General features: G+C 41.2%; 3 protein-coding genes across 6 annotated transcripts; 2 read left to right on the plus strand and 1 right to left on the minus strand.

Moving 5' to 3' along the window:
* The first annotated feature begins 216 nt into the window (after positions 1-216).
* LOC9267785 (ethylene-responsive transcription factor ABR1) lies at positions 217-4,980 on the plus strand. The gene is made up of 2 exons (XM_015782963.3): positions 217-697; positions 3,945-4,980. Exons 1-2 carry the CDS (start codon positions 352-354, stop codon positions 4,691-4,693), a joined length of 1,095 nt encoding a protein of 364 aa, XP_015638449.2. The 5' UTR covers positions 217-351; the 3' UTR covers positions 4,694-4,980.
* Positions 4,981-5,999: 1,019 nt separating this feature from the next.
* Positions 6,000-10,012, plus strand: LOC4338904 (protein LIKE COV 2). Of its 2 annotated transcripts, none has more exons than XM_015785312.2 (8): positions 6,000-6,307; positions 7,302-7,354; positions 7,449-7,558; positions 8,043-8,210; positions 8,502-8,599; positions 9,239-9,365; positions 9,494-9,609; positions 9,742-10,012. In XM_015785312.2, exons 1-7 carry the CDS (start codon positions 6,188-6,190, stop codon positions 9,598-9,600), a joined length of 783 nt encoding a protein of 260 aa, XP_015640798.1. In that variant the 5' UTR covers positions 6,000-6,187; the 3' UTR covers positions 9,601-9,609; positions 9,742-10,012. The 2 variants fall into 2 exon arrangements, with proteins under 2 accessions (XP_015640798.1, XP_015640797.1); XM_015785311.2 differs by having other exon boundaries at positions 9,751-10,012.
* A 675-nt stretch (positions 10,013-10,687) lies between these two features.
* Positions 10,688-16,356, minus strand: LOC4338905 (polypyrimidine tract-binding protein homolog 3). 3 transcript variants are annotated; one of them, XM_015783906.3, is made up of 15 exons: positions 16,170-16,356; positions 15,944-16,032; positions 15,722-15,793; positions 15,546-15,622; positions 15,167-15,248; positions 14,354-14,486; positions 13,499-13,563; positions 13,373-13,422; positions 13,255-13,296; positions 13,010-13,061; positions 12,853-12,901; positions 12,753-12,766; positions 12,546-12,653; positions 11,515-11,658; positions 10,688-11,402 (listed from the first exon to the last, which is right to left on the minus strand). In XM_015783906.3, exons 2-15 carry the CDS (start codon positions 15,998-16,000, stop codon positions 11,013-11,015), a joined length of 1,335 nt encoding a protein of 444 aa, XP_015639392.1. In that variant the 5' UTR covers positions 16,001-16,032; positions 16,170-16,356; the 3' UTR covers positions 10,688-11,012. The 3 variants fall into 3 exon arrangements, with proteins under 3 accessions (XP_015639392.1, XP_015639391.1, XP_015639393.1); XM_015783905.3 differs by having other exon boundaries at positions 12,853-12,904; XM_015783907.3 differs by having other exon boundaries at positions 16,159-16,356.
* Between the last annotated feature and the right edge of the window lie 4,762 nt (positions 16,357-21,118).

The following is a 21,118-nucleotide window of genomic DNA, read 5'->3' on the forward strand; positions in this document are numbered from 1 at the left end:
ACTTATAATTTATCAACTATAATTACCGTGGTTAATTAACTGATTTTTGAAGAAGCTAGCGGTAGCCCGAGTGAGACCGAGTCTAATCTGAACTGCACCTTTTTTTAGGCGGCGGCTATCTGAATTCTGAAGCGCTGAACACACATGTTTTCCTTTCCTTTTTCACAGTCGATCTGTGTATATATATATAACAGTCGTCTCGTCCGAGTCCGCCTCGTGCAAGGAATTAACGGATCGGACAGCACTCTGAACGGCTCGATCCCAGTAACAATTTGAGCTTTTGATTTTGATCAGTGCGCGCTAGCTACAGTGCACTCGAGCGCCGGCATTGCCTCTGCAGCAGCCGAGTTAATGGCCGACCAACGCCGGAGATTTCGCGGCGGAGGAGATTGGCAGGCGAGCGTCGACGATGTGGTGGACGACGGTGGCGAGCTCGAGGCCGCGGCGGCGGCGGCGGCGAGGGGATCGGTGCTGTCCGGGGAGTACCAGGCTCAGGAGATGTCCACGATGGTGTCGGCGCTGACCTGGGTCGTCGCCGCCGGCCACGACGACCACGGCGGCGGGCAGTGGTCTGGCCTTGTGGACGTGCCGGCGACGACGCTCGCCGGCGGCGGCGGCGGCGACTACGGGCATGGCGCACAGGGGAGCTATTATTACTACGGCGCAGCGCCGACGTCGACACCGGAGTTCGTAGCAGGTGAGGATCATTTCCTTCTCTTCTATTCTTTTTCTATTTTATTTTTAATCTTATTAAGAATGGTTGCATGCTTGCATCATTAGCAAGTTAAGCAACAGTTTGCACGTCACCCATTCGCACTTACACGCTTTTGCTTTTTTTTTTACCCATTTTCTTTTTCTCGACGCTCTTCGTGTTTAGCATGTGTTACTCATGTTGCGTGGTAGAATCAAATTAAATAAAGGTGTTTATGCTAATATTGTCCCGTTTCAACGAATATTTTGATTTGGTTCCAACGAGAGGAGTGCTACGTGTCGACACAGCCATTGAATTTTATCTTGCATTGAATTTTATCTTGCATTGCCAGCTAAGCTAAAGCTTATTCATTCATCTAAAGACTGCATACTTGAAATTTTCTTTATTCAGCAAAGAACAATGGAACAGGGCAACTTGCCCTGTTCTGACTTCAAACCCGATTACTTTGTACGATTCTTCGAAGAAAACTCAAAGATCATCATACAAAATAATTGGGAATATTGGTTAATGATGAAAACCAAATCCACATTAGTTTGCTCGATCGATATATATCCACTTTCTCTATCCATTTGAATGAGCTAGCTGATGCTATCCATGTTCGTTGGTATTTGAAAGCCCGACTAATTAATTATAATTAGCCGGCCCTACAAATCTGCAATTGCTTACTTCCTCCATCTTAAAAAAAAATCTAAAACTGATTATAACATTTTAGTACAACGGATTTGGATAGAGATATATATATTAGTACTGGAGGTTATTTTTATATGGGAGAGTACCTCGGGAAAAAAAAATCTGCAATTGTGCACAACATATACATGCAAATGATCTACCCGTTGCACCTGCATGCATGGGGATGTGGATATTTATGAAAAATGGGGGAGAAAAACAAAATGGCAAGCAAAGCTCAGAGTTTTCTCTCTTCCAAAATTTCCAACATCCAAAAGTCCCATCATCGGGCCATCGTACACCTGCGTGCATGTGGATCTCACCAAGAGAAATGATTAGACAACTTCACATCAATTTAACTCTTCCAAGATCTCACCAAGAAAGATGGTTAGACAACTTCACATTTAACTCATTCCAAAATTTCCAAATACCCAACAAACATACTACATGTTCCATAAAAAAACCCAATTCTAACTATGTATCTGGACATACATCTCTCCATGTTCAGTCTGGATTGGTCTTTTTTGAACAGATGGGTACGTACTGCGTACTCCCTCCATTCTCTTAATTTGTTAAACGATAGGTATACATCAAAATTTAAGCTTGTTTAGCAGAACACGGAAAACATATTTTTCCATGATATTAGTTGGTTTTTCATCTACTGAAAGTACCTCCAAATATTTTAGGTTTAATTATCATAGAACTAGAGATAATGGTACATGTATAGGAGAATAAGTCATTTACATATAAAACAAAAGTAGGAATAAAATAGCATGCACAATTTCACTAACACTGGTCAGTAAAATTTCCGGCCTTGTGACTTAGCAATAACCATGTTCTCCTTATGCTTTTAGTAAAAGCTGGGCCTTGTGCCTTTTCTCCAAAATAACCATGTTCTCCAACAAACACCGCTGCACGTACTAAAAGATTAATTCTTACATGGTAGTAACTCTTACGAATAAGGCTCTCAATTGTTCGATTTTACTAAACGGGATCGAGTCATAGGAAATCTAGATTTACTTTGCCACATCAGCCTTTTTTAAAAGTTAAGAACAATTTTGTGCATATATATATATATATATATGTATATATATTTTCCATCTTTAATTAGATGGAACGGCCGGTGTGATAGCAGCCTAACAGTACGCGCTGCCTAAGTTGCGGTTTTGAATGCAATTGTTAGGTGTCAAGGAGTGGTAATGCATCTGGCATTGCTAGCTAAGTAGCTATAGCCTATAGGGATAGGAGAGAGAGGAAGGAGAGTTCCACTTTGGGTAGTGGTAGCAAAAATGTATACGAGACGTACATATACGGGCCGATGCATTGATGCGTATCAGCGTACTACGTATGTGGTATTTAACGGTCAGGTGAGGCGTCAGGATGGAAGAATCACAACTGTGCTGGGGAAGAAAGTGTAACTAACGGCGAGGGAAGTTGGGCGGTGGAAGTCGTTAAATTTGATTAATTAGATCCAACCGCTACAAAAGGACGATATATATCTTATATTTAGGGGAGAAAATGTGTGCATCCAAATTTATATATACCCAACATTCATGCAACGGAACAAAATTGATTACAAGCCTTCCCACGACGATGGGTATATAGAAATGCAATGCACAATATTGCGCCTAATGCTAATTGCATGGGATATAAAGCTGAGTTTGATTTAGCATTTCGGCTGAGCTAATTTATCGTTATCTGTTAACACATTTTCCAAACTACTAAATAATGGTTCGTACAACAATTTTGCATATATAAGATTTTTCAAAAAAATAAAATAAATCATTTTTTAAGTTTGTAACATTTAATAGTTAATTAATCACCTCCTAATGATCTGCCTCATTTTGCGTGAAACAAAATAGCCCATCCGAACTGCAGTTTCGAATGAAACTTTGATTTCATTGCATCTAGGTGTTGAAAAACCTTGTCCGATCCTACATGTATGCTTTACTAATCAAACACAACGTAAATAATTAAGAAAATTTTGACAATGTGGATCACATGACATTCTTTCTTCCACTTAAGCTGAACTATATATTCAATTCAATATACTACTTTTCTCTATTCTAAGATTTCACACTTAATCTTATATTATAATATGTAAGTTGTTACATTGTTACACTTTTCTGTTTGTTTGTTAATGTGGATCAAGCATTTTTTTCTCAAAAAACAATGTAAGTATTTCTTAGATTGTTGTACCAAGTTTATAGAGATATTTACATATGTTATTTCAAACAAACAAACTATAACGATACTAATTTAGTATTATAAATATTTTTTTAAAAAAAAATCTGATAGATATAGAATAGCGATTGTTTATATTTTAAAATGGAGGGAGTACGTTCTTGCAGCTGGTCGCAAGCTCGCAGCCGGTCGACAGAGATAAGATGCACATTTAATGCATGGAAGCAAAGTGTCAAAGTGCGTACGTAGCCTGCGTAGCGCGAGACAACGGAGTCGTCAAATATGATGCACTATATACGTAGAGCTTTTCTAGCGCTAGCTAGCTTAGCTTAGCTTCGCTTCAATTCTCATCGATCTAATTCGCTCGATCGCTCGCGCGCAGGAGGGCAGCAAGAGCAGCTCAGCTCCGACGTGCCGCAGGGCGGCGCTAGTCTCGGTCTCGCCATGGACGAGCACTCGCCCACATACACCGTCGAAGCGTCGTCCTCCGCCGATCAGCACGGCGGCGGCGGCGGCGGGCGGCGGTACCGCGGCGTGCGGCAGCGGCCGTGGGGGAAGTGGGCGGCGGAGATCCGCGACCCGCACAAGGCCGCCCGCGTCTGGCTCGGCACCTTCGAGACCGCCGAGGCCGCGGCGCGCGCCTACGACGAGGCCGCGCTCCGCTTCCGCGGCAGCCGCGCCAAGCTCAACTTCCCCGAGGACGCGCGCCTCAGCAGCCCGCCCGCCGGCGCCGGCGCCGGTGGCGCCACCGCAGCGGCGCAGACGGTGCCGGTGGCCTACCCGGCCAGCGCGGTCTCGGACTACTTGCAGTACCAGATGCTCCTACACGGAGGAGGCGGCGGCGGCGGCGGCCGTTATCCTCTCTACTACGGCGGCGGCGCCGCCGCTGCCATGAGTAGCTCTTTGGGGCCTTACTCCTCCATCCCCACCTCCTCGGTCACCGTCGCCTCCGTGCCGTCGTCGTCCTCTGCCGCGTCGTCTTCTTCGGGTTACGGCGCGCCGGCGGAGCACGGCGAGGCGGTGCAGTGGACCAGCTGGCCGGACGGTGGTGGCTGGACCTATCCGGCGACGACGAGTTCTTGGTCTGGTTCGAGCCAGTACCCGCCGCCACCTCGGCCTCCTCAGCAGTAGTTCTTTCTTCGTTTCTTACTTCTTCCATGGCAAGTGGTAGCTAGAGATCATACTAGGTTCTGAATATTCTCTTACTTAATTCTTGTTGTTTTCTTACTTAGAGACTACTAAGAGCTTGTTATTTTCTTCCTTAGAAACCAAGAGTCTTCAGTTTGTAGCTAGCCAAGATGATGATATGGTGGTGTTGTGTGTTCAAAATGCATCCATGCAAGAAACCAAAGAAAGGTGCATGGCAGTGCCACTGTTGTATTTGTTCTTTATTTTGATGGAATTGTTCTTTTCTATCATTTCCTTTAGTCAATAAAACGAAAATAACTATAATCTTTTCGCCTGATCTTGTAATTAGACATGGATGAGTGCAGCAAACCACATAAAGAGTGCAAGATGGCATGCATTTTTTACCTGGAAAATTGAATGGAGTAAAAAATAATTTATATGTAAAACTTTTATATCTTTATTCTTAGTAGTAGTAGGTTTAAAAGTTAATGTTAAAAATAAAGAATAATAAAAAACCTCAAAATCAATTCTAATACTAAGTTTCAAAATTTAAAATTTTGACTTTATCTGATATAAGCCAACAAACAAAACGAGCTCCACTATTTAAGTTTTATAATTTTCGTGAGGATATTTTTGATAATTAGTTTCTACATCGAAATTAAAAGGTTACGACTAACTTTTGCGTGTGTGTAATCTTTGCGAGGATGATCTTGATAATTAGTTTCTAACATCGAAATTGAAAGGTTACGACTTAACTTTGATTAACACATAGAGTATATAGGCCACAAACCCAACCAAACAAAAGCAGGTTTACTTACGCCTCATGTTCTCACACTAATTCTGGCCCACTGAGCAGTCTACTGGGCCAGAGCCAAACGCAAGATAAGCGGCCCAAAACAATCCGCCGGTGCCCCCGCCCTCGTCAACCAACCCTGACCTTTGACCTAGTCCACGTGGAAACCGTAGCCGACTCGTCCTCGTCTTCCAGCTCAGCTGCAGCCGGCGCCCGCGCGGGCGGAGCAAACCACGGGCGGGGCGACCACGCCGACGACCCGCGCACACGCCGGCTTCTTCGTCCTCTTCTTCTTCTTCTTCTTCTTCCACCCCCGCGACCCGCCGCCGCCCCCGCGCCGAAGCTCGTGGCCTCCTCCGCCGTCCACGTGAGGCAGGCAGGGCTAACTCCGCCGCGGGGCCCACGGAGCAGTGGGTGGGTGGGGCCCGCGGCCCGCACCGTCCCTCGGATCGCGCGGGGCCCACCTGGGGGGCAATTCCGTCTCCTTCCTCCCTCTCGCTTACGAACTCCGCTACCAACCGCTTCCTTTTCCTTCTGCTGCTGCTGCTGCTGCTGCTGGTGGTGGTAGACAGCGAAGCCGGCGAACCACCTCGGTTTCGTTGGCATCGTCATCCTCCAGGTCCACGGCCACTAGCTACCATCTAGAAGCTTCCGGAAGCTTCGGGAAGGAAGCCGCCCCCCGCGCCGCCTTGCCGGGCCTCGCAATGCCGGAGGAGAAGGAGTACGCGCCCGTGCCCCTCGGCCAGGCGCCGGAGGCGGTGGACCCCGAGGACCCGGTCAAGTCGCCGCCGCGGCCCACCTCGCCGGCGAACTCCACCCGCAAGGTCTAGATCGGTCTTACCCTTCCTTCTGCCCTCTTACCCCTTCCTTCCTCCCGGACGGATTAAAGTATTAAACCCTAATGGTTGCTTGGATCTGGCCGCCGCGCGCCTGTGCTCCTGCTGCGTTTTGATTTTTGATGTCCAGTCTTCTGCTACTTAGCTGTTTGGATTGGACCGTTGACCTGGCCCTCGCGTTCTGTGGCTTGATGGGATGAACATGGCACATAATGCGTTGATGCGCGTGTTTTATGCATGGATTTTTATGTGCTTCAAAACACTTCCTGATGATGATGATGATGCTTACATAGATTTCGACATAGTATTGGATAAAATGTAAATTCTGACTGTTGTAAAAATTAGGTACGAAACACAAACAAGAGGATTTAAATTCTCGAGTGTTGATGTTGGATAGTTTGTACATTAGTGTGTAGGAGAGGAGTGCCCTCTTGCCGTGGACACATGGATTTAAAGTTTAGATGATTCTTGGGCTAACGGATCATCTGGGTTGCTGTATTGACCTATAGTTATTACTGCTTCTACACATTTGGGAATTGTCTACTTTAGAGCATGCCTTAAACACTTTCTTTTTGTCATAAGCAGGGATTGCGTATACTAACAGACCTAAAATCTTATGATGGAATATGTGTCTGACAGTACGAATTTGACAAATGGCACTAAATTTGCCCCTACACGTTGGTCCCTGAGTCAAACTATTATTCTAATGTTGACACTTCTGAAAAATCACATTTGAGAATTATTACTTGTTTAGTTTTGTATGCAGTCTGATCATGTTTTCCATCTTTGAAGGGTTATTTCTTATTTGATAAATATTAGATTCTGTTGACTTCACTGGGCAAATTAGACAACCTGGATCCAGAATTATTGTGTTAACAAATTTTCTGTTTTCACCCAAATGAGTTATACTTCTCCTGTCCATGCATGTGCTAAATTATCTTCAAAATAGTAGTTCTGTGCTTAACCTTGTATGATTAAACAGGCATGTTTTGCTGTTCTTCAAAGCTGGGTGTCAAGAAAATTTATGACAGGATGGTATGTTTTTTCAACAATTAATCTAGACATATCACAAGAGCTAAAGATTATATCCAAGCCTATTAACCTGTTTTATCCCTCTTTTGATTTGCAGCGTAGTTCTTTTCCCTGTTGCTGTTACATTCTTCATCACCTGGTGGTTTGTTAAGTTTGTTGATGGATTTTTCAGTCCACTGTATGCAAAGCTTGGATTTGATATATTTGGTAACTCTTGCAAAAATGCTTCTCTCTGGATATTTGTACTTATTATGGAAAAATACTATACTGTAATAGTTGAGAAATAACAGTCTGTATATTACTCTTTTTTTATATGTAATGCAGTTGTATATTAACATAATTAGACTAGGATGTTTTTTTTTCCTGCTGGATTTTTTTGTGTGTGTTTGATCTAGACTTGATCTCCAAATATTAACTTGGATTTGCAAATCTGGGTGCGAAATAATGTGGTTTAGGTGCTTTAGTCAGGTAATTTAGTTTATGATGCTTTATTTTTATTGGATACAATGTTGATCCTGAACTGCTGACAATGCCAATAACAAGACACTTTTAGCCATTCATCAGTATGTCGTGCAATAACAACATCAAGCTATAACTGGCAAAATTTCATGGTTTGTTCTGTGTGGAGTAATAAAAGTTATGTCTTGTATTAATATTTTGTTCATGACAAATGGTTATCACATCTTTTCAGGCCTTGGGTTTTTGACTTCCTTGCTATTCATATTCCTAGTTGGAATATTTGTTTCTTCATGGGTGGGTTCAACTGTCTTTTGGATTGGAGAATGGTTTATTAAGAAAATGCCTTTTGTAAGGCACATATATTCTGCATCGAAGCAAGTTAGCACTGCTGTTTCACCAGGTGATTCATACGTATATACAAATCTATGTGCTTTGAAATAGTCTACCCATGATATTTCTTTTTAACTCATTCATGTTTTTCACTTGGAGTGACACATTGACACTGTTTCTGAAACTCATAAATTATAGTTGCAAGTTGCAACACTATGTTTCTGCCCACTTCATGTCTTCATGTTGTGTTTTTGTAGGTATTGATAGGTTAATGTATCATTTTAATCATTATATTACAAGTTTCCAACTTTGTTGTAATTCATTTTCTCAACCAGAATTTTTTCTTATTTCTTATTGACAGATCAAAATACAACGGCATTTAAAGAAGTTGCAATAATTAGTCATCCCCGTATTGGTGAATATGCATTTGGATTCATAACATCGACGATGATCCTTCAGGTATTTGTTTATACATATCATGTGCTCTAGAATGAATAGAATCTTGATGGTTTCAGCCTACACCTGCCTAGATGATTACCTCCAGATGCCTCATTCATGTATAACTTCCTTGCTTAGCTTAGCTGACTCCGAGAAACTTTTTGAATGTTTTTAATTTGTTGATTTTCATAAGCATGTGTTCGGTTGCTCCTTTTCTGTGTTTCCTTGTTTCTAGAATAGTTCCCTCACTTTGAGGGAAGTGGCAACGATTAGTTATGTTCATCTGAGTCAAAATAATGGTCACAAGAAATTTTACAAAACCTTGCTTGGCCTTATCTTATTAGCTGACTATTGAACTTAGAGATTATACTAGAAGATAGCTTACTAAAGATTTGCTAGTAGACCTATGCAAGGCCAAACAGCAACACAAAGCAAACATTTGCAGTCGGAACAGTGAAACTGATGCCTTCGACTTTTTAGAAATTGGTGTACATTTTGATTTAGCAAGCAGCACAACAAATACTGTACTTGGTTACATATTAATTATATTACAGAGGCCCATATTTTGTTGCTCTGTGCAACTTCATAACGCCATTATTATCTATGATTGACACTTTTTTTCTGTGCGCTCTGAGATGATCATTTAATATTGCTTTACAGACTGACAAAGGTGATGAAGAACTGTGCAGTGTATATGTGCCAACCAATCATCTATATATCGGTGACATCTTCTTGGTTAGGTCTGAGGAGATTATAAGGCCGAATTTGTCCATTCGAGAAGGGATAGGTTGGTTCCTTTTCCAAATTTTGAAGTTACCGTTTGTGTGCTAGGTCTTTTCTCCTATCCAATTCAGTGTTTTATCCTAGTACATTTCTCTTATTCATCTAATCTTATGCTCTTTGTACTTTTTACAGAAATCATTGTTTCTGGAGGAATGACCATGCCGCAGGTGATTGCAGCACCAGGACAAACACCCCATAAGGGTCAGAGCACCCGTTTAAACAGAATGATGAGTGCGTGAGTACATCAGGTAAAATCTGCAGATGCGATCAGGCCTGTAAACCTGTCCCAGGCGGTTGCCAATAGATTTCTGATCCATGGCCATCTCAATTTCAGCAGCTGTTCTGTTGAATATACATAGTATACTGATATTGCCACCTAGCTTTTGTAGGTCTGCCCAGAGTTGCTGAGAGAGGGCAAATCGGTGGATGACAAAGCTGGAACAAGGTGATTGAGAAGCAGCATTGCTGGTAGATTAGGCAGATCAAAATACGAAAGTCAGTGTTGACTAGTCCGCATCGCTTAGGTTTGCTCGCTGAGTGAAAAGTTGTGTAATCTTTCAATCACGCTCCAAATGTATATCAGTACTGTGACCAATAGTATTTATACTCCTTTCAAAAGAAAAAAAAACGATAGCATTTGTACCTTGTTTACTTCACTGCGTCCTGGTTCTTTTATGCACTTCAACTAAGGTCATCTGGAGGCTGTGTACCGGTCTTATGCACTTCAACTGAAACCAGGTTAACGCTTGGTCATCTTGAGCATGTTTCCATCGAGAAACCAAAAACTGATGTATCGTTTGGTCCTTTTGAGTCGGTTCATATTGAGAAATTGCTCGGTATACAAACAAGTTAAACAAACTGAAATTTTTTTTAAAAAAAAATTGTCGAAATTTTATCTGTAGTGGTTATCGACGAAATAACTACGTGAACGGTAATTCGTATGTCTACCCCTCTTTCTTTTCTTTTTTTCACTTGCTAGTTCTGGTTAGTACTCCCTTTCCAATTTGATAATACTTATTATTTTGGACAAAAACAGTCTCAAAAAATAACTTTTTATTTAAGACTAATCTATGTGGTCACCTTATTTCTAAGACATTTTAAAAGCTATTTTTAGTTAAAGATTTTAAAGTTAAATAACAGTCTTACAAAGAACAAGTGTTATCAGCATTGAGAGAGGGAGTACAAAGTTTTGTGGTGTACCTATCGGGAAAAAAAATGGTTTTGTGATGTTGCACTTTACAAGTTCTGATTAGTACAAAGACAGAAGAGAAGAAATTCGTAAACAAGCAAGAATGGCCCTTCTGGCCTAATCAAACACCTCCATAATAACACAACTTTTTTTTAGATCAACAGGCACGATTTGTTCATGGCAGGGCAGAACTCTCTCTTAGAACAGCACAATATCCAGACACAATCCTTGGATGCCTAAAACCAACAAGGGAAAGAAAAGAAGCTTAAAACCATTTGGTGCAGCTAAAGGCCCCAACGTCAAGCTTGTTCAGTCAGTCTCACAGCATGGTACAGCAAAAGACAAAGCATCGGCCTACAGGAGAAGACAGAACAGGATTCACATCTAAAGTTCAATGCTTTCCTAAATAAAACTTGCTACTCGTCATCCGATTAGCTGGATAAGTTTCCCCACGATGAGTTTCTATATGCTCTGCATCTGGGAGAATGAGATCCTGATCGTGTTACCCTCCAGCGAGGTGGCATGTTTTGATACAAGGGCTTCGGTCGCCTCCTCTTCGCTCTCGAACTGGATGAGCGCCTGCCTCTTGCCGTTCACCTCAAACAGCTTTGTGTTTACAACAGAACCATGCTCTGAAACATGGTTAAGAATCGCATCCTCCGTGATCTCTTGTGGGAGGGCTGAAATGTGGATCATTTTGGTTGGAGCGCAGCAGTGACGGTAGTTCTTGATTACATTGCTGTTGAACCTGTTAAGACTTGAAGTCGTGTAGTCGTGCGCATCAGGAGCGCTTGTTATATTTGGGTACTTTGAGTAGTTAACCTCGAGCTTCTTTGCAAATAGCACTGCCCCCTGTGAAAAACATTGGCATCCAAAATGCGGCAAAACAGTAATCATACATATGAAAATAGAAAATTAGTTTTACTCAATGCAATGAAGCAGATAATTGCGAATATGAGAGTACCTTCAGATAATGCACAGCTAGCTCAGCCTGAAACCCATCAGCCATTTCAACAAGGGCGTGATCTGGTTTGTTGCGCAGTATTTTGATTCGGACTATGTTCCCATATAGAGAGAACAGATTGAAAAGCTTATCTTCATTTATTTTCTGCAAGGCAGATGAGTTAAGAACTAAGATGCCAAGGTTTAAGGCCAGTAACATCTTGCACAAAAGCTTTGAATACCTTATAAGTTGGCATATCAGGCTTAAACTACTCTTGCCAAACGACCACTTTGGTTCGTTGAGTTTTCACTAAAGGATCAGTCTGGTAGCTACAATTTTCTAAAAAATGACAAAGATCCTCACTATTCAAAACTCTGGCCAAAGAATGGCCCAATCCTAATATTCATGCCAACAGCCTGCTAGCTTCAATCGTACTCAAGAACCTCTCTACATGATGAGGGAAGTGAAGTCTCTTGACGAGCACCCCACTAACACACCCCACTAGAGCCATGCATCTTTGATGCTTCCTTTCTAAGGGCTGCAGAGAGCAAAATGAGCATGTAGCATTCTGCATTCATTTGCTAACCATCTTATGGGGCCTGACTAGAGAGAGGGATGAATGCTTGTATCAGCACCTTCACCTATATTTGACCCTATCATAACATAACAGATAGGCAACAAGCAGCTGTTTTATTCCAGTTTGGCCATGAATTGTTGACTTACTGATGATTTCATTGACTGGGATGGCTCACATAGGTAAACACAATTATACGACTTACTGTCACTCTACTTGATCTCCACCTAGCCGAGTAGGACCCAATCCACAAGTGTAGTTGGCATAACAACTTTGATTAGGTCCTCTGGTTTTATGTTCAAAACATCAGGGCCCTCATTGGACTTCTTTAACACCAAGGACCAAAGCTACCTTTTAGCAAAAACTCAGGGACCAAAGTGTTCAATTCAAACAGCTTAAGCTTAGAAGTTTATGAATAATGAATATAAGTGGTAAGGTTAAGGTAGTCTTGAACGATACAGAACAGATGGAGACTTACATCAGTGTTCAAATTACTGACTATTAGCGTGCAACGTTCGTTGGTACCAGTCACCCCGGGAGGTAAAGTTCCACCGAATGCAGCTGTGATCATTGCAGCTCTTCCCATCTGAATGAATCAAATGCAAATGTTTTTTTATGAGAACTTATAGGGTTATTATCCATCTGCATTTTCCACAAAGTGAAAGACATATCACTGGAGACTAACCTGTGCATATGAAGCTGCACACACAAAAGGAAATTAAATCAGGAACTTTTGCAAATATCAACAATAAATATTTGATTCAAACAAAATTGAAGTGTGCTACCTCCTGGTTGTTGGAAGGCATAAAGACCACCTGGATCTGGATAGCCTTGCTGCTTCAATAATTTTCAAATAATAAAATTCTCTATTTAGTTTCAGAGCAAAAATGGGTCCATGAAACAAGTGATGTGATAACAAAAAGAACATAAGCACACTCTAACCTGAGAGGCCCTTGGACGCTGTTCTGTAGGCAATGATGGGTTTGTGAAATCCCTGTATAAAGGATACAATTGAGAGAAGGCAACAAGATGATTAAAAAAAAGTCAAAAGAAAGGAGGAGTTGTGAACTGAAGTTTAATTGTACTATAACTTTTAAAGGCAAGTACAACTCCCTAAAAATTATTGATGCTTACAAATTGTCCAATAATGTCATTTGTAAGTACTAAGGATGAGAGGTTAATTTTACCTAGAACGATCATTGTTGTAATGGACTTGCAGTTCGCTTAGACTGAAATACAAGGAAACAAGAAAATAAGATTGAGAAAAATAAATAAATTTCAACTAAGACTAGTCATGGGTCATACTTTGAATATTGAATGTCTAGCTGGCAGCAACCGTCATATATGTTCCTTCCCTGGAATATTTTGTTTGCAAGAATGAAGACACCAGAAATGTACACAGGGAAATTAAATGAACAATAAAAATATTACATGCAAAGCACCAAATGCATCCATAGCTTCTTGGAGTGACTGATACTGGATAAGGGCTTGAAAACCTGCATCAAACAAACAAAATGCAATAAATATACTTTGCAAGCATTATCGGTGGGAAATTCCATACTTATTTATCCCAGTGGGAGATGAATACATGTACTACCTCTGTCCCATAATAATTGTATTTTTAGGATTTGAATTTGTCCCAAAATAGTTATCACAATAGAATACTAATGGTTTCATTAATCACTTCTCATTTAAATTTCTCCTTATTTTACCCTCAACTACCCTCACACTCTTACCTATACACCATTTAACAAGGGACATCATAGTCTTTCTTCTCAAACCTTAATATATGCTAAACAAATTAGAATTACAATTATTTTGGGACAGAGGTAGTACCAGTAACTGAAAAGATAAAAAATATTTACTACAACAGATAGACTAGGCCGCTTGGAAAAAATCATGCTGTCACCCACATTTCTTTATGGAGAACATATGAAATTTGCAGCAATTGGATGAGAGGCTGATATCTAATAATCTATGTGCTTCTTCTATAATTGAGCCATGTTGTTGCTTCCATTAGTACTACATGCATGTAAACATCTGTTGCTCTATGATACGCAATGCTGCATCTACTGTAATCAATTGATATGCACTACAACATTATTGCTGCAACAGTTGGCATAAATGCTTTTGTAACCAGGGTACAGCGTAGTAATACCCATATTGGAAATTATTGAGTTTATAAAATTGATAAATCAGCCTTGCCATTCACATGCATCTGCTAAGTAACATCCATATCAACTATGCATGTGTGTGCGGAGTGAGAGAGAGATGGGGGAATCTGACCAGCTGACTTCTGAAATGTGACAATCTTCTCCACATATCCATAAGCTTTGAAAACTTGATGTAGAACCTCCACAGTTATAGGATACATCATGTGGTGAATAGTAACTAAGAGGATTCGGTTGGGTTCTGACTCCTGAGGCCCAGCAGCAAACAAGCACCAAGACAAGAGAGAGGAGAGAGAAGAATAAATAGAGAGGAATACGCAGATCTAGTTGTAACAATAAGATACAGTAGATACGGTATGCAATTTAACTCAACTATCTGAAAGATGAGGAGAAATGGAATAGCTAATCACCCTCCCAGTTCTGACACAATAAGTGTGTAATATAAAATATTCAAAGTCAAATATTGCCACACTTCTATTATGAGCAGTGATTCAAGTTTCCGGTTTTCGCAGATTAATATTGTTTTCTGGCTCTAGAATACACCTATATTGCATTACTAACTTTAGGCATCTTAAACCATGCCATTTGAGAAGAATTAAACCATTAGCACTTAAGTGCTGCGATTGGAGGGAATTAAAGATTCCACTGAGTAAACCAACAATGGCCAGCGGATTGTCCATCACAAGAGTATTGTGCAATCGAATAAAGACTTGTGCATTTTTTTTTGTATCCACAAACAAGTTAAAAATCATAAGTGGTTTAAGAACTTAAGAATGAGGACCTTGAAGAAAAATTAATAATTAAAACTCATGCAGACTTCAGAGCTCAAACATGACATTGTCCACCTTTGGTCATCTTGAAAAGCTTAAAAGTAAGTCCTAAAGTTCAGAAAGGAAAAATCTAGTGTTATATAGATGTGCGTGCATACCTGATCTGAATTTCGTCCATGAGAGTTTTGGTCAGTGGTAAGTTCTTGGTGGGACGAAAATTGCATGTACACATTCCTTCCCCTAAAATAGCATAACAGGTGAACCACATGCCAAATGAGATGATTTAAAATCATGAAGGACAGTAAAATTATATGTTGTGTAAAGTAGAATGTAACACAGTAAACTCAGCGCATTAACAGTTTAACACTTGTCAATAAAAAATCACATAAAACAGAACCCAAAACCTCCTGGCTTCCATAAGTGTCCAGAAGGAGGCCATATTTCAACAGCAGCTAAAATAATAAGACCTATATAAAAAAAACTATCCTTTTTAGGAGCTACTTGCATCCAAAATCATCACATGAAGAGTGCAATTACCTTACGCTAGGTTGAACAGTACTGTAGTATTGCAGCGCACTCACTGAATTATGCAAGTCTTGCATTTGGAGAAGTGCCTGAACCACCAGAAACCACCCCCAAAATAAACATAAATCAGCACACATCTACCTAGCAGCTACAGGCATAGCAGGCAAAATAACGGATAAGGAACTCGCCTGATTCTTGGCACGCAGCATGACGATCTTGGAAACATTGCCAAACGGCTGCAATAGCTGCAGCAGATCAGCCTACAACAACAGCAACAAAGCAGTGAGCGAACAGGCCGTAAAGGTAATAAAGCTTTCACAGTAAAACCAAACCATCTATCTAGGCACATAATAAGCACGAAATCCAGAAAGGAGAAGAAACAAAAGATCCACGATTCAATCCTCCGTCACCTCAGCGATTTCGTGCCCGACGTTCCGGATGTGGATCACCTTAGACGGCTCCGCCATCCTCCCCGCACCGCACCACACCACAGGTCTACCTGTTAACCGTACTAAGGTTAAGGCCAAAAGAGAGAAGCTTCCAAACCAAAGAAGAGAAGATAAGATTTAAGGCGAAGAGGGTGCGGATAGAGAAGGATGTGAGGAAGGAAGAGGGACGTCCGTACGGGGTGCTCACCGGCGGCGGAAGCAGCAGGACGCCGGCACCGGCACCGCCGCTGCTCGCGGGGGGATGGAGATGAGATCGGCGCGGAGGCGGCGGGTGAAGTCGCGAGGAGACCTCTCCGTGGGGGTGGAGGAGGCCGAGGACGAGGAGAGGGGAGATCGGCTAGGGCCGGCGCAAGCGCAAGGGAGTGGAGTGAGTCAGGCCCATTACAGTTACAATTGGTGTAAAAGTTGTTGGAGGTTTGGGGGCACTCTGTAGTCTGTAGCGGGAGATTTGATCGTATACTACAGTATCTCGGTCTCTCGGATGAACTACGGCCGTTTAAAAATAATTTTTTTTGGGCTCGTTCGGTTTGGACGAAAAACAAAAATTTGGAATTATAAGGATTAATTGTTAAGTGATATTCAGTTCATAGGACATGTAAGTACAGAAAAATCGAAGAAATATTTCATCCACTCAAACCTCTTGAATAATTTATTATATATGGATTGAAATTTATTAGAAGTATTGTTGGGAGCGCTCCCATATTCCAAGCGCCAAACGTGTATCAACCAGGCCCACCTCACCCCACGTTCCATCATCCCGCTCCCACCGTTATCGGAGTAAACGATTTACTTCGAGAAAAACAACTTCTCTGGTTACGATCCCACCCCACGTCCCGTCATCCCACTCCTACCGTTATCGGAGTAAACGATTTACTTCGATAATAAAAACAACTTCCCTTTCGATCCCACCCCACGTTCCGCTTCGTGCTCCCACCATTATCGGAGTAAATGATTTACTCCAATAAAAACTTCTCTACTTCTGGTATATATTCTATTTTTCCCGTACCCAACCAACCACTCTCACCCCCACTTCATTTTTTCCTTTTTTTTCCGGATCTGAATCGATCCACCATCCCAGCCCACAGATCGGCGACGCACCATGGAGGACGACGACGACATCGTGGCGGTTGATGGCGGTGGCAGCCGGTTGATGGCGGCGCTTGAGGTGAAGGCACTGCTTCAGGCCTCGCTGCCGCAGCATCTGCTTCAGATCGATGCTGAAGAGACGTCTGGCGCATGGCGAACGAGGTGGAAGTCGTGGGGACGATGAGTTCTCTCAGCAATTCCTAATGAAATTCTTGATTTTCTTGCAAGTATTGTATACAATCTATGATTAATTAAATTCTTTATCCTTCTTGATTCTATGCAGTCTGACTTCGATTGGGTTGAGCACTCATCTTGGTGTGCTTCTCTATTCTCCCTTACATGGCGGATATCATGTTCGTGATGGTCAATCGATTTGGTAACATCGGCAAGAAACTGTGATTTGTTTCATCAAAAACAACGGCGACCTCCATCTTTGGCTTCGTCGCCGGATCCAACTCCTACTGAGGTCGCAGCGGCCAGACTTGGTGCTGCCTCGGCTCCAGCCTCCATCTCTGCTGCTTTGTCTTCTTGCTCTCTCTAGTAGGACAAAAACTCCATTAAGCCATCATGAGGAACTGGGGATGGCGTGTATTGTTGTGTGTGTGTAAAATTTTTATTCTTGTGCTTTTACTATGATGTGCATGTAAAATCTTTATTTTTTTTGTCCCGTGATTTAGGATGCAGTGATTCAATATATAAGTAAAAAAATTATTCACGTATTATTTGGGGTAAACTAATTAGGCCCCAGTAACTCCCTCCTTATTTATTTTTCCTTTTTTTTCCTTGCTTGATGCACTCACTATAAGAAATCATCAACCAAGGCTAGCAATAATGCAATTACTATAAGTTAATGCACCATCAATTTTCATTTACATCGATAGTAATATGAATACTACAAGATTTGATCAACCAATGTTGTTCTTAATCCAACTACTACAAGCACATGTACCATCAATTTTCATTTATGTCGACAGTAACTCGATTACTACAAGGTTTCACCAAGCATGGTTGTCGTTAATCCAATTACTACAGGCACATGCACCATCAATTTTCATTTACATCGACAGTAATTCGATTAGTACAAGATTTGGTCTTAGTTTGTTGCACACCATATCGTAACTACCTCGATTGGAAACATAGATAAACCAATTACAACGATTATTTTCAATAGACCACTGATTTTATAGATCTGTAATTGATTTACCCTGAATTCAAATAGAACTAATCTACACAAATCGAACGTGGGCAACCGAACACCAGATTTTGCGGACTCTGGACGCGATGTGCGGTGCTCGGAATAATATTCCGCGCTCTAGCGCTCAGAATAGCGCTACCGTGAAATTTATTATATAGGGGCTCCTTCATTTTTTTTCTCTATTTCTATGGGTTAAATTTCCTCCAAACCAAATAAGCTTAACTTTTGTATGTTAGATTTATGGGCTTATTTTGTTTGGATCAATTTTTGTGTTATCAAAATAATGGTAGTGACAAAAGTTGCTAAGGTTTTAGCACTATCAAACTTGGTGGTATACAATTTGAACTAGTGTGTGTAAAAAATAGTCACAATACAAAACATCCATTTGATACTAATGAATTTGCCAAAAAAAATTGGTATGAAAATTTTGGCTTCAAACCAAATAGGCCATATATACAAAAGTTTACTTATTTTGAGATGAAAGAAGTGTTGGTTTACTCTCATCTACTAATAACATGTGGTGTCATGATTGTTCGACGATATACCACGAGGTGTCTCCCAAAATTACTTGACAAGGTGACAATCAAACAAGTATATATACAATTCCTCCTATGAGAATAAGGCATCAAAATCCCGATAAGCCAACATAAGCTACGTTGAGTCGAAATTTGGAGGAATCTTAAGAGCTAGCCGTCGACCACAATAATAGGATCATTTCAAACCGACATAGTTGTATAGCTTAAACTATGGCTTTCGTTGTACATTTCGTATTCGGTGTGTCCATAAGACAATATATATAAGGGTAAATAGGACGTAGCTTTATGGTTATTAAGGCTATAGCGATGCTCTGGTGTCGTTATAGCATCGTGGCGTTCCCGGAAGGGCAAGGCATCCTCCGCCTTATGGCATGAACTGAAGGAGAGAGGGTAAGAGCAGAGGGAAAAGGTTTGTTGTCTTGTTGTTGGTCCTCCTTGACGTCGCCCTATCCCTTCTTGTGCTGATGGGGAGTAGAGGGATTGCTGTTGTTGTGCCATATGAGAGAGAAAAGGTGGAGGAGAGGAGGCCATCGGTTGCAAGCCTGCAAGAAGGGAGAGATGATAGGAGGATGGTTTGCTTGCTGCATCATGCATAGGAGGAAGAGAAAGATAGATACGAGGAGCATGCAGCAGTGCTGCACAATGGGGGATAGAGATCTGGATGGAGGTCAGGTGGTGGTTGCTGGAACTGGGAAGGAAGTTGTTGGGTAGGGTTAAATTGCTCCCTACTAGGTCAAGAGAGGGAAGTAGTGGTCCCAGGCTAGATAAGTGCTTAAATGGGATACTGTTGGGCTAGACTGGGATAAATAGAGTACCCTATTAGCATATTTACATTCCATATTTCTTATTCTTTCTATTATTTCATTGCACGTAAGGTATTGCCATGCCATATGCCTTGTCGCTATGGCGGTAAGGTTGTGGTGGGTCGTTATACCTCGCCATACCGCCTTACTAACCTTGCCATAGCTGTATTACCTATTTCTAGGGGCCTAGATCTATAATATGTATGTTGCTTCCTTGCTACAGTTTTGTTGGCATCTTGCTTATAATAAGTTGTGTCTTCTCTGGCTTAAACTTGGTATGAAATTATCAGGTAACAGTGTTGATCACTCCTTACACTCAATCAAATTATTTCTCGATTAGCAAAATGCATGTGCTTAATTTATAAGGAAGGCATATGGTCCAATTCTATCTAAAGGAAATATATATATAATAAGTTTCGTCTTCTCTGACTTAAAAACTTGGTACGAAATTACTAGGTAACAATATTGATTACTCTTGAACTCAATCAAATTATTTCTAGATACAAGTGAAGATAATTTTAATTGTTTGCATTACCCATATGAGCAACTTCGAAGATCCTTTGTATACACTACCCATATGAGCACCTCCAAAAATCTAAGACGACATATCTTGACATTGGCGATGTCACCATGAGTGTCTCGCGATGTGAACGTCGCCTAGCACTGAAAGAATAATTAGCTATAAATGTAATCTCGTGACGTGGACGTCGCCTAGCACTGAAAGAATAATTAGCTATAAATGTAAGCACCCATATCAAATCTAGGATTTATCCCGTATAAGCTATTTCACCACAAGAAAACTAACCAGTTAAATTACTCTCACTTCGCGATATACTGTACTTTTAGTTTGGAGTTCACCTCGAAATTCACTAAGTCGATATATTGTCCTTTTAGTTTGGAGTTCACCTCGAAATTCACTAAGGGTATGGAATATAATGTTGTGCGGGTTTCCAAGTAACAGTGTGCCTAACATCAAGTTATGTTTTCCTGGCCATATTCCAACTTTTGGCTTTTTCAATTCTAAGCTAAAATTTTGTCCTTTGATTAGATTAGAAACATCTAGGCCGATGAACAACATTCACCGAATAATACGGAAGCTAGAGCTGCCTTAACGTATGCGCGTGTATTTACGTTCAACCGGGAAAGTCGTGTCTGCGTAGCTTAGGCCTCTCTTTCCCCCAATGTTGTGAACTTGTGTTCTTCTGCAGATCAAAACCTGGAGCGAGCATCGATCTAGCTAGCTAATTGTAAACCACGATCGAGGTTTCGATTAAATTCAGTGTAACCGCATCTGCAAGCATGAACACTGTTAGTTCGTTTTCGCTTGTGCCTTGCATATGGAAACCAGATCTAAGATCACGAACATCTCGTCGTCGCAAGAAACAGATAAATCGATCTCGAGTATAGCATCCAATCATCCATTTTTACAAAAACCGATTGCTATGATCTACTGCAACTAGAAATCTACAATCTTGAATCTTGCATACCTCTAACAATCGACTCAATGATGCGCATC

Source organism: Oryza sativa, chromosome 5 (assembly GCF_034140825.1).
Source record: "Oryza sativa Japonica Group chromosome 5, ASM3414082v1".
In the NCBI taxonomy this organism is placed as follows: Eukaryota; Viridiplantae; Streptophyta; class Magnoliopsida; order Poales; family Poaceae; genus Oryza; species Oryza sativa.

Bases quoted from the DNA above. Each gene is read 5' to 3' on its own strand.
- LOC4338905 (XM_015783905.3), bottom strand. From the start codon at position 16,000: ATGGCGGAGCCGTCTAAGGTGATCCACATCCGGAACGTCGGGCACGAA. The intron at 15,623-15,721 runs GCGAGTTCCTTA...CTGGTGGTTCAG, and splicing joins TGCTGCGTGCCAAGAATCAG to GCACTTCTCCAAATGCAAGA. The intron at 13,297-13,372 runs GTATGACCCATG...CTTGTATTTCAG, and splicing joins CTAGACATTCAATATTCAAA to TCTAAGCGAACTGCAAGTCC.
- LOC9267785 (XM_015782963.3), top strand. From the start codon at position 352: ATGGCCGACCAACGCCGGAGATTTCGCGGCGGAGGAGATTGGCAGGCG. The intron at 698-3,944 runs GTGAGGATCATT...GCTCGCGCGCAG, and splicing joins GACACCGGAGTTCGTAGCAG to GAGGGCAGCAAGAGCAGCTC.
- LOC4338904 (XM_015785312.2), top strand. From the start codon at position 6,188: ATGCCGGAGGAGAAGGAGTACGCGCCCGTGCCCCTCGGCCAGGCGCCG. The intron at 7,559-8,042 runs GTAACTCTTGCA...ACATCTTTTCAG, and splicing joins GCTTGGATTTGATATATTTG to GCCTTGGGTTTTTGACTTCC. The intron at 9,366-9,493 runs GTTGGTTCCTTT...TACTTTTTACAG, and splicing joins GTCCATTCGAGAAGGGATAG to AAATCATTGTTTCTGGAGGA.